This window comes from Cyprinus carpio, chromosome B17 (assembly GCF_018340385.1).
Source record: "Cyprinus carpio isolate SPL01 chromosome B17, ASM1834038v1, whole genome shotgun sequence".
NCBI lineage: Eukaryota > Metazoa > Chordata > Actinopteri > Cypriniformes > Cyprinidae > Cyprinus > Cyprinus carpio.
Window position 1 is genome coordinate 3,143,605 of NC_056613.1, and position 17,383 is coordinate 3,160,987.

General features: G+C 38.0%; 1 protein-coding gene across 1 annotated transcript in view; it reads left to right on the forward strand.

The window, feature by feature from the left end:
* The window catches only part of LOC109107447 (serine/threonine-protein kinase MRCK alpha-like), a 69,942-nt gene that overhangs the window by 4,799 nt on the left and 47,760 nt on the right, over positions 1-17,383 (forward strand). Inside the window, exons 2-5 of the mRNA XM_042743049.1 lie at positions 5,975-6,066; positions 11,452-11,535; positions 11,637-11,732; positions 12,028-12,176. Coding sequence (XP_042598983.1) covers positions 5,975-6,066; positions 11,452-11,535; positions 11,637-11,732; positions 12,028-12,176 — 421 coding nt within the window. The remainder of the gene's footprint in view (positions 1-5,974; positions 6,067-11,451; positions 11,536-11,636; positions 11,733-12,027; positions 12,177-17,383) is intronic.

A 17,383-nucleotide genomic window follows, 5' to 3' on the forward strand; every position in this document is an offset into this window, starting at 1 on the left:
CTGGTTTAATCATTTCTGACGCACCTACTGTAGTTACTGTAACTACACTATATTTGCTCTCACAGACACATTCACAACGGACCCGTATATCTTCTCCTCTTCTCTTTGTGCAGTCTGAATCAAAACATCGTCATGCGCTGGCGAACGTAAAGTTAGCCTACTGTTACCGGAAGATTACGGAATCAATTCGAAGTTGAATGGTTAACATTAGTGTCATGAACACACCGCTGTCAATTTTGAGAAGAACCACCTTCAAACAAGTTAATAGCAAGCATTTAAGGGGCCTGCTAAAAAGGAAGCTATGTTAGCATTAGAATAACGTAACAGTTGTTGTTTTTTCGAGGCACGCTGTACATAACTTCTAGTCATTGACTACACGCGCCCCCCTGCCACAGTTACGCGGTCATTATGTGGGAAACACTGCAGATATATTTAGAATAAGTTAAACGCTGACGTTATAGTTTGACCTCTTATTAACGTTCGCGCTCTTCCACTGATAAACATGGTATTAGCTTTGTGGCTAATCTAATATAGCAATGCATTAGCGGCTGTAAGTGATGTTACAGAATATTTAGAAGTGATAATGATAGGACCGTTAGCTAGAACTACCACACTGTTTTTATATACAGTGTATGAACTAAATCTACAATCATTTCACATGACTAACGACAGACTCACCGTCAAAAGAGTACATCTCCGTGGCTCGGCTGATAGCTTTCTTCTGTTGTGGATTTCTGGCGCTGTTGTCAACTGGGGAGCTGCAGAGCTCCCTCTGGTGGGCAAACTATGCAACACTCATAACATGAGTGAAGCATGAGACTCTGTTTTTTTATGTTTCATCGGCCGTTATAAACGCCGATGCCGATTTAAATGCAATTAGCTCATATCGGCCGATAATATCTGCCGGCCGATATATCGGTCGGGCTCTATGTAATACGTACTCCATTCCAAAAGGCAGAAATGAAAGCACATCTAAAGTAAAAGACTCAAAGTTAAAGTCAGGTGGAAACACACTGTCAGGCAATACGCAAGTGTCTCACAGCCGCATATTCTGTGCAGTGAAGCCCGTCGCGACTGTCTAGTGCACACACCACGTGCCATATGTGGGAAAAAGCCAAGCGCAGAATAGATTATTCTGAGCAAGTTTTTCCCTTACTAAGATTGACCATAAACCTTAAGTGTCTATTTTTTGAAATTGAACTGAATAAATGAGCTTTCCATTGATGTATGCCTTATTAGGATCGGACAATATTTGGCCGAGATACAACTATTTGAAAATCTGGAATCTGAGGGTGCAAAAAAATCGAAATACTTAGCATTGCATATTACTAATCAAAAATTAAGTTTTCATATATTTACAGTAGGAAATTTACAAAATATCTTCATGGAACATGATCTTTACTTAATATCCTAATGATTTTTGGCATAAAAGAAAAATCTATAATTTTGACGCATACAATGTTTTTTTTGGCTATTTCTACAAATATACCCCAGCGACTTAAGACTGGTTTTGTGCTCCAGGGTCACAGATGTGACCAGAACTCCGATTTAAAAATAGCGAGTGCATTTTTAATACTCGCGTGACAAGTGTGAATGAGAATGATGTCAGTGGGCTATAATCGATTATGGTCTATTACTGCATCGATGCAGAATCGTTCATGTCCGCATTGCGATTAATTTCGACACCCCTAGTAGACATCGCCCAACCCTAATGCAGACATTTCACAGTGAAAATGCTCTTGATGTTGGAGTCGAGCAGAGCAGGTTTGAACACGGCATGCTCACGAGTATATCTGAGGTCTTTCTGCAGTCTGGCTTTAAGTGCTTCTTTCCCTCTATGGAAATCGAGTTTTAATGATCCTGCCAGTGTCTTTGCCTTTATATGGTCTCTTGGGTATTGCTGGAGATAAATGGTGTGGTTCATTTGATTTGCAGCTCTGTGTCCTCTTGCGCTGGAGCTTGTGACAGTGATATATACACAATCAGCTTTTTGCATTCAGATCTTTAATGAACACTGACCTGTGCGTGCTGCAGTTGTCTTGGACACTTTAAAAACACTGAAGGTACTTCTTGGGAAGGCTTGACCTTTTAATCGTTTTTTTTTAATATATATATAAATAGACTTTATACACTTTCCCTGTTTGATGTATTGGAGGCTGTGATGGCAGTTCCAGGTGGTCTGTTTTCCATCTGTTTCTAATGCCCTGTAAAAGGATGCCTGACACTGTGGTAACATTTGATATTCAAGGCATTGTTTACGTGGAATCTTGTTCATATCCCACAAAGCTGTGTGTGTAGATTTCATATCAACAACTCTGCTGCCTGACATTTTGGCTAATGGAACTCGTCCTTCGCAGTTTGAAGTGATGCGTCTAGTTTGCTTCATATTAGGTCATCTATCTTCAGAGGACATCATTTTCATCATGATTTTGCGATGTGATATCTTTCTTGCTAAGTGTTGTTGATAGACTGATAAAATTCTTTGGATTTTTTAGGCATTAACTGATAATCTAAATATTTTGACTGATCAGGTTTAGTGAAAATTTTCAAGAAATTAAAATATATACTATATATTTATATTATATAAAATATAAATTATATCAGCATGGGCCATCCTGCTTTTTGGGAATTGGCACTTGCTGTGCCACTATTCTTAACCAGCTGGAGCAATAAGGAACTAGACATTTTGATTGTCACTTGGTTTCTCTTTCTATTACGATTTTCTGGGTAGATCCAGTTAAAACTCATTGATCCAAAATCCACATTAAGCCACTGTAATTTTCTTTCATTTTCATACTCATTGTGGATTGTTTGTTACTAGAATAATATTGTTGCATTGCAATTAGGATGTTGTGTTAAATTACTTGGTCAAATGATAATTTATTGATTAGGGGTTAAAACCAGCAACCAACCCAGATCTTTAACCACTAGGCCACACCAGCCATGAACAATTATTACTTTCTGGCATTTTACAGTGTGTTAGTTATGCGTTTATAACATTTGGTGTCTGTTAGTAAAGAAATGGCACACTCTTGCCAAAGGCATGACAGTAAATGCACATCCTAGTCAGGTGATTTCAACAGGAGCGTGGAATCTGGAGTTGCGTGTTTGACGAGAGAGTTCAGATATACTAAATTTTCTCCATTTGTTTCCATAGAAGTGAGGCAGCACCATTAGTGAAGGATTTCTGATGGGATATACGCAATTCACTTTGATTGAAAGTTCCTTGACTGTTTTTCAGTTTCTCTCTCACACATAGAAACGAACTGGATTAGATAACCTCTAAAGATTTTAAATGAGTAACAACGATATTGTTGATTACAATTATAAAAATGAGCAGTCATATGTTAATATGTTATCTACTCATGGTTTTGACATCATAACCATTGTAATTTCTGAACAAGCAACTTACTTTACATAAATGGTCTGAGTGATCCCGTTTATATGTTATTATGTGGATATTTTAATGAGAACAAGCAATATTTCTGCCCCCTCCCCCACAAAAAAAATAAATAAATAAAAAATAAACAATAATAATACTATAACTGATACTATATACTATAATATACTATAATGGGTTAACTAAACAGCACAAGGCTCAGTGTCTGTACAAGAGACTGGATTTAATGCAGTCCAAGTGAAAAGAGATCTGTCTTTGTGTCTGATCTCCAATGCTGGCAGTCATGAACTCATTGTGACATTCATTGACCAATACAGAGTTCATTCATATGCATTACACAGCATTGTAGCAGTACGATCTTACTTCAGTAGAATGTAGAAGCCTTTCCTCTCTTTATCATGCAATGATTTATAGTTTAGCTTATACTTTTTGAGTTCATTTATGGATTCAAATACATTTCAAATACATTTCTTAAGTTTTGGAGGAAAATGTAAGTGGAGTTTGAGGTTGCTAGGGTCTTCTAGGATGTTCTGGGTGGTTGCTAGGTGGTTAATTACTCATCCAAGTCAAAAAATCCCGCCCCCAATTCATGATATTCTGGTCATGGATAGACTGGTTAATCTAAAGAAAAACAATGAAATCAAGAAAAACTGGCATTAATTTAACAGATTTTAATAGTTCTTATGAGCCTAATTATTGGGCTTAAGTGCTTCAAATTAAAATGTGTTAATTGTTCTTGGCCATTTGGGATGGTGATCACATGCATCCTTGAGTTGAGTGCATCCTCTTGCAGGTTTCAATAGAAACTCCTTGCACATCTTCTCAACCACACAGTAAAACATATTCTGTGTGTTTCATAAAATAATGTAGGCTAATAACTGATTCTCATTGCTAAAGGTAGTCGGTAGTAGGGATATGCAGATATAAAATTTTCCTGTTACGATTAATTGCTCATGCTTTTATCACGGTATGCGGTATTATCACAGTATTGGAATTTATCTTCAAAAAAGTGGTCATAATACAGGATAACAGGCTAAATAACTTTTTTTCTTATAACAAAAATAACTGAACATTTAAATACAATAAAGCAATACAGAAAAATATATAACATTAAAAGTTTTACACAGATTAAAGTGCAAAAGAACTATAAAGACCCATAGGTATCACTTTACAATAAGACCTCATTAGTTAACCTTAGTTAATGCATTAACATTCACAATGAGCAATAGCTACATTTGCTACAGTAGTTATTAATCTTTGTTAAAAAAATACAAGTCTTAGTTCATGTTAGCTCATTAAATACAGTTGCAACTTTTGATTTTAACAACGTGTTATTAAATATTAGAATACCTAAGATTAATAAATGTCCAGAAGAATTTTTCATTGTCAGTTTATGTTAACTAATGAAGCCCTAATGTAAAGTGTGAACAAACAATAAAGAATCAAAACACTTTCATACAGTATCTAGTGTATTGTTGTAGTCAAGATTAAAATGGAAAAAAAAAAAAAAAAAAAGTTTGAAAATGAATAGCCTATTAAGTCTAAATATTTAAGTATTTGGCTCTGTGATGAACACCATAGCGAATACACAAATCTGAATGGCTATTTAAAATTATTTAAATGTTTTAGAAAGTAGCCCAGCTGCTTAATTTATGGAGTTTCCAGGGTAAGGACTGCATTTTCTGCAGTTTAGCACCATCTGCTGTCAGAGAGTGAATGTGCTTTCATTCAGCTCGTCTCTCACGTGTTCCCCCATGTGCTTCTCATGCGTGCTTGTTTACATCAGAGTGCACACATGTCTTTCAAGCAGCATACAGCGGTGTTGTGCATTTTGACCAGTTGATGGGAAAAGTATTCTTAAAATGCATTCCAAATTCCAAATTTGTAATATATAATTATTCACGGTATTAAGAAGTGCCCACGATAACAACATCGTGCATATTCATTACAGCGATATATCGCATTACTGAAGACCGGCACATGTCTAGTCGGTAGTCATCCTGCAGTAGCCCCATACTTGTTGACGATGCTTTATGATTGTACACAATCATGATTTGCAGTCTATTGGATACAAACCTCACTGTCAGGATCAGTCACAATAGTAGGATAAATGGCAAATTTGTGCTGCCATTCATGATTAAACCCACACTTCTGTGACAAGACTTTTCTCTCTAATTAGATGTCGGGGGAAATGAGAATATAGGCCTGTAAGCTGCTCATTATCGCAAAATAAAACCTCTCATACCACCTTGAATGGGTTTATTTTTTGACAATGGCAGGATGACTGTATTATCCTTCTACTTGTGCAAATTAAATATTGATGGAGTTATTAAAAAAAAAAATGATTCACCGTAGCCAATTTTTTGCTCAATCCTTGCAAGACTTTATTGCAGTACACCATCAATCTGTCATTCACACCTGCTCAGAGATACCTCTGAACTTTTGACTTGAGTGAATGTACTGTAACTGAAACTGCTACAAAATCCCTTCGAGAAGATCAGGCCCTTATGACACACCATCAAGAATTGATGGATTTGAACGTCTTCAGTAATAAACTCTTCTCTCTCTCCACAGCCAAACCGTTCACCTCTAAAGTGAAACAGATGCGATTGCACAAGGAGGACTTCGAGATCCTGAAGGTCATTGGTCGAGGAGCTTTCGGCGAGGTAAGCGTCCATCTTGTTGAGATTCTGGTAAATGACTGGATCTGAATTCTCATACTATAAAACAGTACCTTTCAAGTGATGGGTTGTAACCCAAAAATGATCTGATAAGTTTGTTGTTGATTTTATTTATTAATAAAATTTTGTGCAATTAACAATTTTGGTATTATGCTGGGTGGCCATTTGATGTCTAAAATGTCTTAAAAATAGTATATTTTTTATGTGGTGTTTAGAACTTTCCGGTGCTTTTACCAGTGAAATACATACTCTACAAAATGTAAAAGTGTGTGAATTGGGATGCAGCCATTCATTCGTTTAAGTGCTAGAAAAATGGCCAGTACCCTTGTGGTGCCATTGTTGTTTTTTTGGGCAAAAAATTCATTCATGACTCAAAGGCATGCCAAGTTATTTTACGTGTCATAAACTGAGTAAAGTACAGTTTGTTACCCTGTGAAAATGTGAAAGTGTTTAACCTGAGCTAACAGTTTAGCAGCCAAAATCAACCTATTTTCACTCTTGCATATTTTATGTTTGCAGAGCGTGACACCGTCACCATCTGCAGAATGAGAGCTACACTGAGCAGATGCTGATAGGTGTCATGCTCTCTGACGGAGCTCTTTGTAGTCGTCAAAGGGTCGTCTCTGTGTTAAGGTTGACCTCTCACCCTGGCCGTCCCGTGCCATCCTGATCCTGGTTTCATAAAGACATTGACAGGAGCCAGGATGGAGCACGTAGCTTAAATCTCTCATAACATCTCTTGTTCTTCTCTGATAACTGATTATTTGATGATTGACATTAATTTAATCGATTATTGATTTTTGATTGATCAGTTTCATAGCTGGGAGACACACATACATGAGCTTTTGTCTTGTACCCTCATGCCATTAACAACTGTTTTTTAAAAAAAATACATGTACAGTGCCTTGTGAAAGTATTCACACCCCTTCATTTTTTTTCACATTTTATGTTGCTGCCTTATTTTAAACTACTTTAAATTTATTTATTTTTTTCCCCACATCAGTCTACACTCCACACACCATAATGACAAAGCATAAACAGAATTGTCAAAACGTCTTAAATTTATAAAAAAAAAAAAAAAAAAACCTTTTTTTTTTTTTTTTTTTTTTTTTTAATACCCTTAACTCAGTACTTAGTTGAAGCACCTTTATACAGCCTCAGATCTTTTTGGTATGATGTGACAAGTTTTGCACATCAGCATTTGGCAATTATCTGCCATTCTTGTCCTCACCTCTTCACATCTCAAGCTCTTTCAGGTTGGATGGGGGCAGGTGCACATTTTCAGGTTTCTCCAGAAATGTTTGATTGGGTTCAAGCCCAGGCTGTGGTTGGGCCACTCAAGGACATTCACAGAGTTGTCTATAAACCACTCTTGCTGTGTGCTTAGGGTCATTGTCCTGTTGGAAGGTGAACTTTCTGCCCACTCTGAGGTTCTGAATGCTCTGGACTGGGTTTTCATTAAGGCTATCTCTATATTTTGGTGCATTGAGCATTTCTTCTACTCTGACGAGTTTCTCAGTCCCTGCCACTGAAAAACAGCCCCTTAGTATGAGGCTGCTACCAGCACACTTTATTTTTGGGATGCTACTCTGCAGGTGATGAGCAGTGCCTGGTTTCCTTCAAACATGATGCTTGGAATTGCGGTTCATCAGATGAGAGAATCTTGTTTCTCACAATCTGAGGGTTCTTTAGGTACCTTTTTGCAAATTCTTCACTGAGGAGAGGATTGAGTTTTGCCACGCTGCCATAAAGACTAGATTGGTGGAGGGTTGCAGTGCTGTTTGTCCTTCTGTAGGTTTCTCCTATCCCCACATATGATCATAGAGCTCAACTAGAGTGGCTGTCAAATTCTTGGTCACCAGTCTAACCAAAGCCCTTCTCCATCGATTGCTCAGGAGGCCAGCTCTAGGAAGAGTCCTGGTTGTTTCAAACTTCTTCCACTAGGAGTAATGGAGACTACATGCTTCTGTGAACCTTTAATGCAGCAGAATTTTTTTCTGAACTCTTCCCCAGTTGTGTGGCTTGATGCAGTCTATGGCGGTGCCGATAAACGATAGTATCGTGTATTGACGATAGTCAGAGATATCGACGATAGCAGATGTCTCTGTCGATAGTCAAGACTATATTAGGCTCATTATCCTATTAATGTATTAAATAATAATAATAGCGGGTTTAGAAGTCTCGAGCAAATGAGGATTACATCGTCTGCAGATATAAGGTATTTCATTGCACTTTAAAAAGTAATCTGAACGGCCTATATATATGTGCAATATTTTAAACAAGCCCTCACTAACTGAGTTTAATGCCACAGTTATGTTAGAATGCATCTCATTCTTTTTGCTGTGGCGGTGCGTCGGGCTCGTCATGCGGCGCATGGTCCGGAGCACTGTATGACTGATGCATCAGTTCAATTGAACTTTACTCCAAATATATGAACTTACCTGTTTGAATACTTTATATTTAACATGTTCTTTTATGTCCAATATTAGTGTTAAACTGTTGGACTTAAAAAGGAAATCTACTATTGATTTTCACGGTTGACTGATTTTGCAGAACATTTAGACTGATAACTTCCGTGCGCAGATGTGGCAAATTTGTCACAGTTGCGTCCGATTATATATTATCTAGCTGTTTTAAATGCAGTATTTTTATATTTAACGTTAGCTTATCAGTATGTTTGAAAGTATATTTTTTCCATTATTGGTGATTCCATAGGCTCTCTTTCGCAAACCTGCGCGGTTTAAAATACCAAATAGTTATGCTATGACAAGAACAAAGAGTCTCTCTCTAGCTCCAATTTTTTAAGTTATTGTTGTTTATATTGGATCTCTTGGGCTGACTATATGACGATTTGAAAAATGACCATATCCCCCAACACTAATGCAGTCCTGTTTTTGAGCTCTACAGGCAGTTCTTTTAACCTCAGGGCTTGGTTTCTGCTCTGATATGCATTTACAGCTGTTAGACCTTTTATTGAGATGTGTGTGCCTTTCCAAATCATATCCATTCAATTGAATTTGCCACAGGTAAACTTCACTCAAAATGTAGTAACACCTATAAGCGATATGAATGCTCCTGAGCTAAATTTCAAACTGTCCCAGATAAGGGTATGAATACTTATGCAATGAAATCATTTAAGGTTTTTTTTTTTTTAAACAAATTTGCAATGTTAAAAACCTGTTTTTTTTGCTTTGCCATTATAGTGTATGGAGTGTAGATTGAAAAAAAAAAAAAAAAAAAAAAAATTTGAAGGGTATGAATACTTTCGCAAGGCACTATAACTTTCTTATTGAAATATTTTTATTTTTAAGTTACATTTTTAGTGATGTGTTTCCATTGAAAATTATGTCATTAATGACTCACCCTCATGTCGTTCCAAACCCGTGAGACCTCCGTTCATCTTCGGAACACAGTATAAGATATTTTAGATTTAGTCAGAGAGCTTTCTGTTCCTCCATTGAGAATGTATGTACGGTATACTGTCCACGTCCAGAAAGGTAATAAAAACATCTTCAAAGTAGTCCATGTGACATCAGAGGGTCCGTTAGAATTTTTTGAAGCATCGAAAATACATTTTGGTCCAAAAATATCAAAAACTACGACTTTATTCAGCATTAATGCTTATTGTAGACGCGAACCGTTTCAAACGATTCAGTTCGATTTGGTGAACTGGTTCAAGAAGATCCGGTTACATCGAGTGATTCGTTCGCGAACCGGATATCACTAAACTGCAGTGTTGTGAACGTGCTCATAACAGACCCGGGAGAGAAGTCAATGCTGAATAAAGTCATAGTTTTTGATATTTTTGAACCAAAATGTATTTTCGATGCTTCAATAAATTCTAACGGACCCTCTGATGTCACATGGACTACTTTGAAGATGTTTTTATTACCTTTCTGGACGTGGACAGTATACCGTACATACATTCTCAATGGAGGGACAGAAAGCTCTCGGACTAAATCTAAAATATCTTATACTGTGTTCCGAAGATGAACGGAGGTCTTACGGGTTTGGAACGACATGAGGGTGAGTCATTAATGACATAATTTTCATTTTTGGGTGAACTATCCCTTTAAGGAAAGTTAGTTAATTAGTGATAAATTAGGTTATTTTGTAGTACATCAGTGGTAATAGTAGAGGACCAAAGTTAAAGATGCCAAGGATTCAATAATCTGTGTTCAGAACATCAGTGAATCTGAGTGAATAACAAATGTTTTTGCTGTTGCTTTTTCCCCTGGATTTCATTGCCTTTTTCATTTGAATTGCTTGCTCTTGTCCACCCACATTTCTCATACCGTTGACAATGTTATGACAGAAGTTAAATGTCATTTTTGAGTAATAATTAGTTTTCCAAAACTGTATTTCAAAGGCTGCATTGTGGGAGTTTGACCCATGTAAGGCTGTGTGTTTCGAGGGCACAGTGCCAGCGCTCTGAATGCTATTTTTAAAGTCACTTTCCAGTCCCTGGGTCCTTTCGATCAGATATTTTCTTAAACTTTTAACAGATAGTCTAACTTCTCTTAGCAACCGTAAACTGAATTTTAAGGTCCTTGCCTTTGGGATTTGGTTTATTTTGAATCCCTATCAAGTGTATGGAAGAGAGAAGAGTGTGATTTCTGTCTGGAATAATGCTTGTATCCCGGCTCGGGCTGGAATGTGCAGACCTCTCAATGCGTGCTTGTTTTGGCTTATTTAGTTGCAGGGAGTGAATCACACCGTTGTTTCGCTTGGACACCTTAAATTCAAGACAAATATATGTCCATTCCACTTCCCTTCCTTTTCCCATGATGCTTATACTTAAATCTCCAGACCAAACATCATTTTATTGATCCATTATGTGCCATTTAGGTGAATGTGTTTGGATCAATGTTCTCTATAATTTAGTTTATGCTCAGTAAAACTTGTCATTATTACATTATTATATATAATAATTAAATACTATATATTTTATATCTTATGTTTAAGATTAAATATTTAATAAATCATTATATGAAAATATATATACTGACATTTGGGCTGTCAGTGAAATTGACACTGGCTTGAGATTGAATTGGTGCCAGCTGATTGTGTTTTTACTTGAGCTATGAGTTTGCGTTTTTGTGAAGAATGCTTTCTTCCCTCAGTATGAGTTATATTATGATATCATAGGTGTGTGTGTGTACACTTGTAGTAACCTGACCTGCCCTGTAACTCAAGGTTTGCACTCCACTGTCACTGATAACCACTTCCCTGTGTGATCTAGAAATCTAGATGGAACAAAAGCAACACAAAGCGGCTTATCATTGTATCAAGACCTCTAGAAATCCCCTCGTGCTTTCTTAATGGAGGAGCCAGGTGTCAGATCTCTGTGTGTTTTCCGGTGCGTTACAGGTAGCAGTTGTAAAGGTGAAAAGTTCAGACAAGGTGTTTGCCATGAAGATCCTCAACAAGTGGGAGATGCTGAAAAGAGCAGAGGTACAAACACTCTTGAGTCTTTCCATCTCAAAACGAATTAGTTGGGTAAGGAAAGCTTAGTTTTGAATGTTATGTGAACAAATTTGTCATCTTGTTTCCAGACAGCGTGTTTCCGGGAGGAGCGGGATGTGCTGGTAAATGGAGACTGTCAGTGGATCACCAGACTGCACTACGCCTTTCAGGATGACAACTTCCTGGTAGGCTTTGCCTTCTGGGTATCTATCTTACTGTCTGTCTGTTGTTTTATATCTGTTTGTCTATCTGTCTGTCTGTCTTATCTGTCTATTGTTCTGTCGTTCAGTCATTCTATTGTTCTTTCTGTCATTCTGTCTGTCCTCCTATCTGTGATTTTATCTATCATTCTGTGTAGCTCGATATCATTCCATCATTCTCTCTACTTTCAGTGTACAATTCTGAGCCTGCACATTTCTGTTTTATCTGGTGTCTGTCTGCTTTTACACTATTTCATTCTGACATGTCTGTCTTCTGCAGTACCTGGTGATGGACTACTACGTGGGTGGTGACCTCTTGACCCTTCTCAGCAAGTTTGAGGACCGTTTGCCAGAAGACATGGCTCGATTCTACCTGGCCGAGATGGTTCTAGCAATCGATTCTGTGCATAAGCTCCACTACGTCCACAGGTGAGACCATTCTGCTCACGAACCAGCCTGGTTTTACATGTCCTTCTCTCCTTTTTTTTATTTCTGCTGCACGACATTTGGAGCAAATTGCATGGAAATGATTTGTGTGTGCCAGTCTTTGGGAATGTGAATTCTTTTGGGAATGCAGGAAGGGACTAAATTGTTCTGATTTCAACAATCACAGAGGACATTTCAGTGCTGCCTTTGCTTGCTAAGTTGCCATTGCATTCTATACATGGAGTGCACACTTCCAGGGATAACGCTCGGAGGCGTCTGGCCCCTAAGATGTGGCTCCAGTGGAATTGATTTATTCTGGTCTTACTAATTGCAGGCTGCTGCTGCGGAGCCCAGCAGAGGTCTGTGCGCTGTACAGTATGCACTCTGGGAACTCAAATAAGGACTGTAATTACAGGTTTAGCCCCCCCGTCCGTCAGAGATTTGTTTTGGACAATTTAAAAGGGGTACGATACTGTGGGCAACTCCCTTCCAAAAAAAAAAAGGGAAAAATAGACAGTTCCATTTTTACCCATGTTTAAGTGCTTTGTCCAGTTTTGGACAGATTTACTCAAGCTTGAAATGAATAGTTACATAGCCTCATCCATAGTAAAACCCCAAAGCTAAACTTTAGGTGCTGAGTAGACTGGATTGACAAAGGGGCGGGTCTTCCATTGTTGTCATTTATGTAGGAAGTTGCCTGTTTGTGGGCCAGGCTGTAGGTTTCCTGTCATTCTGTCCCTCATGCTTTAAAGTTCAGCGAGTCTGTTACATATCACGTAAGTTTTGCTGAGTGTTTGAACTCTCTCAAGTGCTTATTATTCACTCTTAGAATATAAACGCATGTTTTTCCCCTGCAGCAGCGTGCTTGAGTTGATGCGCTCCATCTACATTCCTGCTGTCCAGTTAAAGCTGTTTGCGTTTGAGCGGTAGTCAGTGTTCACACCATATGTTCAGTGATAAACTGTGACACATTTTGGCCAAGACAGCTGTTCCTCTTATCTTGCATCTCTCTTATGTGAATGCACTCGCATGGTGTGATTAGAAAGAATTTGTGTTTTTGGTTCCATATTTGGAGTTTTGTGTTAAACATATCTTATCAACTGAAAAGAAGTCAACAGCAAATTGAAACTGACACCATGTACTTTCTTAATGTTTCTGGTCTTACTGTTATCATCCGTGCACATTTTTCCAAATACAAAATGCACTTTTTTTGTATTTTTTTTCTAAACATAACTGGTTTGCCTTTAAAATGATTGTACTTTTGTTTTTATACTCCTCCCCTCAAACCACCTGTCACTTTTTACAATCCAATCAGTTAAATCCAATCACTTAGTCACTTAATCACAAATCACAAGTCCCTCTGTAGTCAAATATTTTATCCCTTAAAACTCATCTTTGATCATCAAAATAAAATATTTAAATGTTTTTTTCTTTTGAAAATCATTTTCTTACGCCTTAAAATAGCTTGAATGTAACTCTACACCCTTGCCACATTTACTATACGTGGATCTGTGAATATGCAAATTAGCCCCGCCTCCACTCAGTGACACCAGTCAGCGCCTCCTGATCCACTGAACTGGAAACTGTAGTAAACGAGAATGGATAATGACCGATAAAACTATGTTTTTACTAGTGGACAACTACAGTGAATACTGTAACATTCGTTAAGGTTACTTGATGATGTTGTGTCCTAAAATGCCTCGAAGACTCGAATATAGCGGTTTGTGATTCCAATTCACGCCCGCGAGCATACGCGTGTGAAGTGCAGATGCCGATGCGAGATTGGTGAGTCTGACTCCAGGCTACTTTTACACTGTTGCTGCGCATTATAATGCAGGTTAGCAGTTCTAAATTCACATTAAATCACGGCTTCATGGGATTTTTGCTCTAATTTATTTTTATGTTTTTAGGTTTTCTGCTGGTATTGGTATATTTTGCATGCTTGTGATAGGAATCTATCCCTTGACGTGATTGGTTATTGAATTGTGATGTAGCAAACCAAGGGCTGTTTCAAACATTAAATATTTACAATAAGCTTTGGCCTTTGTTACTTATAACACGAGACAAGGTCTCAAATTTTGATCTGTTCATTTACTCACAAAACAATAAATGTCATTGTGTCATTCTTTACTGTGGCCTTTTGACCTTTGACTAGATGTCCAGGTAGCTATAGACTCATTTGCCTTCCAATTGTGATGTTGTTTCAAAACAATCAAAATATATAGTGAGAATGTCACCGTTCTGTTTCTTTAAAAGGATAAATGTGAATGTTTGCTTGTTCAGCTCCTGTTGAGTGGACTCTGTCTGTAAGCTGAGCGCAGTGTTGACCACTGCACTGACCTGTTCACCAGAGGTCAGCGCTTCAGCTCTCATATGACTTTCATTCCACGTGCACACAGGTATGTGACACGCCCCGGACCAGCCCCAACACTAGCAGACCAGCAGCAACCATCTCCTGAATGCAGGGTATTTTGAGCGCCTCCCCTCAGCGTCTGGCTATGAGCGAGTCTGTCCAGCGTCTGAGAGACATATAAAACTCATATTCCTCCGAGAGCCCAGCAGCGTATCTGGGATTTTGACACCTCGTTGTCACTTCTGAGGCTCTGACAGCCACACCACTGCCATCTGCAGTCTAGCTCGGCTCTGAGCTCCTGTGGCTTCACTCTTATTGGTGGTTGATGCATCGATTTGCTGCTCATTTACATAAAGGTTTCAGTATGCTGGCCACATTTACTCATGTTGCCTGAAATCACTAAATTTGAGTGAAATTCTCTCGACTAGCTGTCAGGTTGATTTCTTTTGCACTGCCGTCATGGCTGTTTTGATCTGGACAAAGATTTCACAATCAGCTAAAGCCAGTAATAAACCACTTTTGAATGTACGCAAGAAAGACTCATGCATAAGGCCTGTTTTAGGACCTTTAAGATTATTTGCATGACAATTAAACATTAAGTTCATGACAATTAAACATTTCCTCCACCAAAGACTTGTTTCTGTAAATGACCCAGATGTTTAACCATTAAAATGTTTTCACCTGATCAGATTATTTAATATTGTATTTTTTCATTTTTTTAATATATATGTATTTTTGACCGTATTGCATTGAAAAATACTGCAGTATTATGATTTGTATTTAGTTTGAGCATAAATTAGAGGTACAAATGTGATATGTAAACACTTATTTTTATTTATTTTTTTGCTCATTGCAGTAATAAGTAGATTTATTTGGCATAATGTTAATTGTAAAATTGGGGGAAGGAATGTCCAAATGCAAAATATCTTAATAGCCTAAAACATAGACTTAAATTTTTTATTCAAAATATATTTTTTTCTTTTGATTTTGAAGTGAAGTATAACTTGTATGTGCTCTTGGCGTGGTTTTGTTCAGTTTTGTGGGTTATGTTCAGAGTGCCATACTGTTAGACTAAGATGATATCTGCAGATGTTTTTGCATCTGTGCTGGTTTGGAAGAAAATCTGTTTCTGCGGTATCCCACAATGCTGTGCGCTTAACTTGACCTGCCATTTCCAAGGGGAGTGGATGTATCATTAGCAATATCAACCACTCCTTTGTGTAATTTGATCAGTCTTTTTTTTTTTTTGGTCTCAGAATTGGATTTAAAATGGTAAATAACCATATTTCTGAAATTATAAAATGTGCTGAATTTAAAGTGCGACGAATTGTAGCATACCAATGCTTGAAACAGCTATATTGTTACATACCGCATACTGTTTAAAAATAAATGAAAGGAATTATACCAAACTGCACAGTATGCTAATATTCCTGAACATCCTGAACATAACCGAAGTGTGTCGTGAGATCCTGAGGGTGCTTGAAGGGTGTCTGATTCAGGGTGTGGTGTTGCACAGCCGCACAGCCTCTTGGGATCGCCAGGATCGTCCATCTTCGCCTGGAATTTCAGGAGCTCCCAGAGGAATGAACAGCACTTCAGCTTCTGAGGCTAGATCTCAAGCCCAGATCTTTGACCACATCGCTGATCACCATCTGCAGAATCCTGAAGGCCGCAGGAGAAAGCCCCCTCGCATTCCTGCGGTCTCTTTCACCAGAAAGCCGACACTGAAGTCAGCAGTAAACCACTCCGTGACCTTTGTGTGGCGGTTCACAGCTTCCTCTTCTTACAGTTTAGCAACTGTAATGCTAGAGTTTATGAAGTACAGTGACTGTCCAACTGGAGGAAATCATCAGTTACTGTAGGCTATTGTGGTTTAAGAATGTGAAGTTTTGTCTCTTCTTGTAAGAGTCTTCTCAGGGGTGTTTTGGATGGGGAATTAACCTCTCCATCACAGCTCTGCTCCAAGCGATTGTGTAATCTGGGTTAATATTGATTCAGGTGTGCATGTTTTCTGCTCGAATGAGTTTCTGGCAGAGAAAATCAGGCCTGGAGCTCATTGTGATCATAAGGTCGGCCTCTATCGCATTGGCAAACACACCCCACAGTCATTCTGAAGCTCCTGAGATCTTCATTCTAGTGTTTTAGCTTGGTTTGTTTGTGATTAATCCAGTTATTGACCTTCCCCTGGACTGTGTGCAGATATTGATCAGAATTCCTGAAGATCCACCCCTTTTCCGTCTCTCTCGAGACGATAACCTGATGGGTCGGACAGGTCCTCAGGGTCTCTGAGAGTCGACTGCCAATAGCTGTCATTAGATAATGATTTGAAATGCCTTAGTCAGCGTCCTTACGCATTAGCATCAATTGTTTTTCATTCTTCATTCTTTTTTTTGGACTGGGAATTAAATGAAGTTTAATGAATATATGGCTACGCTTGTCTAAGGCTATAATTGTGGAATTTGGGATCTTCAAACTAAAAACTGTAGTGCTGTGAATCTTTAAGGGATAGTCCACCCAAAAATGAACATTCTGTCATTTTTTACGTACCCTCGTGAATGTAAAAAATCTTGTGTAATATAACCTGTGTTTGTTTGTTTGCTGATTTTTATTATATTTGTATTTTTTAATTGTTTTTGCCATGAAAATAGCCTTAGATGCTGACATGCCATTAAATAAATATATACTATACTACACTATACCCACACTCATGTTGTTCCAAACCTGTACGACTTTGTTTCTTCTGTGGAACACAAAAGAAAACATTATGAGGAATGTTGGTGACAAAACAGTTTCCATTGTATTCCAAAAAGACTTCCATTGTATTATTTTAATCATATAATGGAAGTCAGTGAGAACC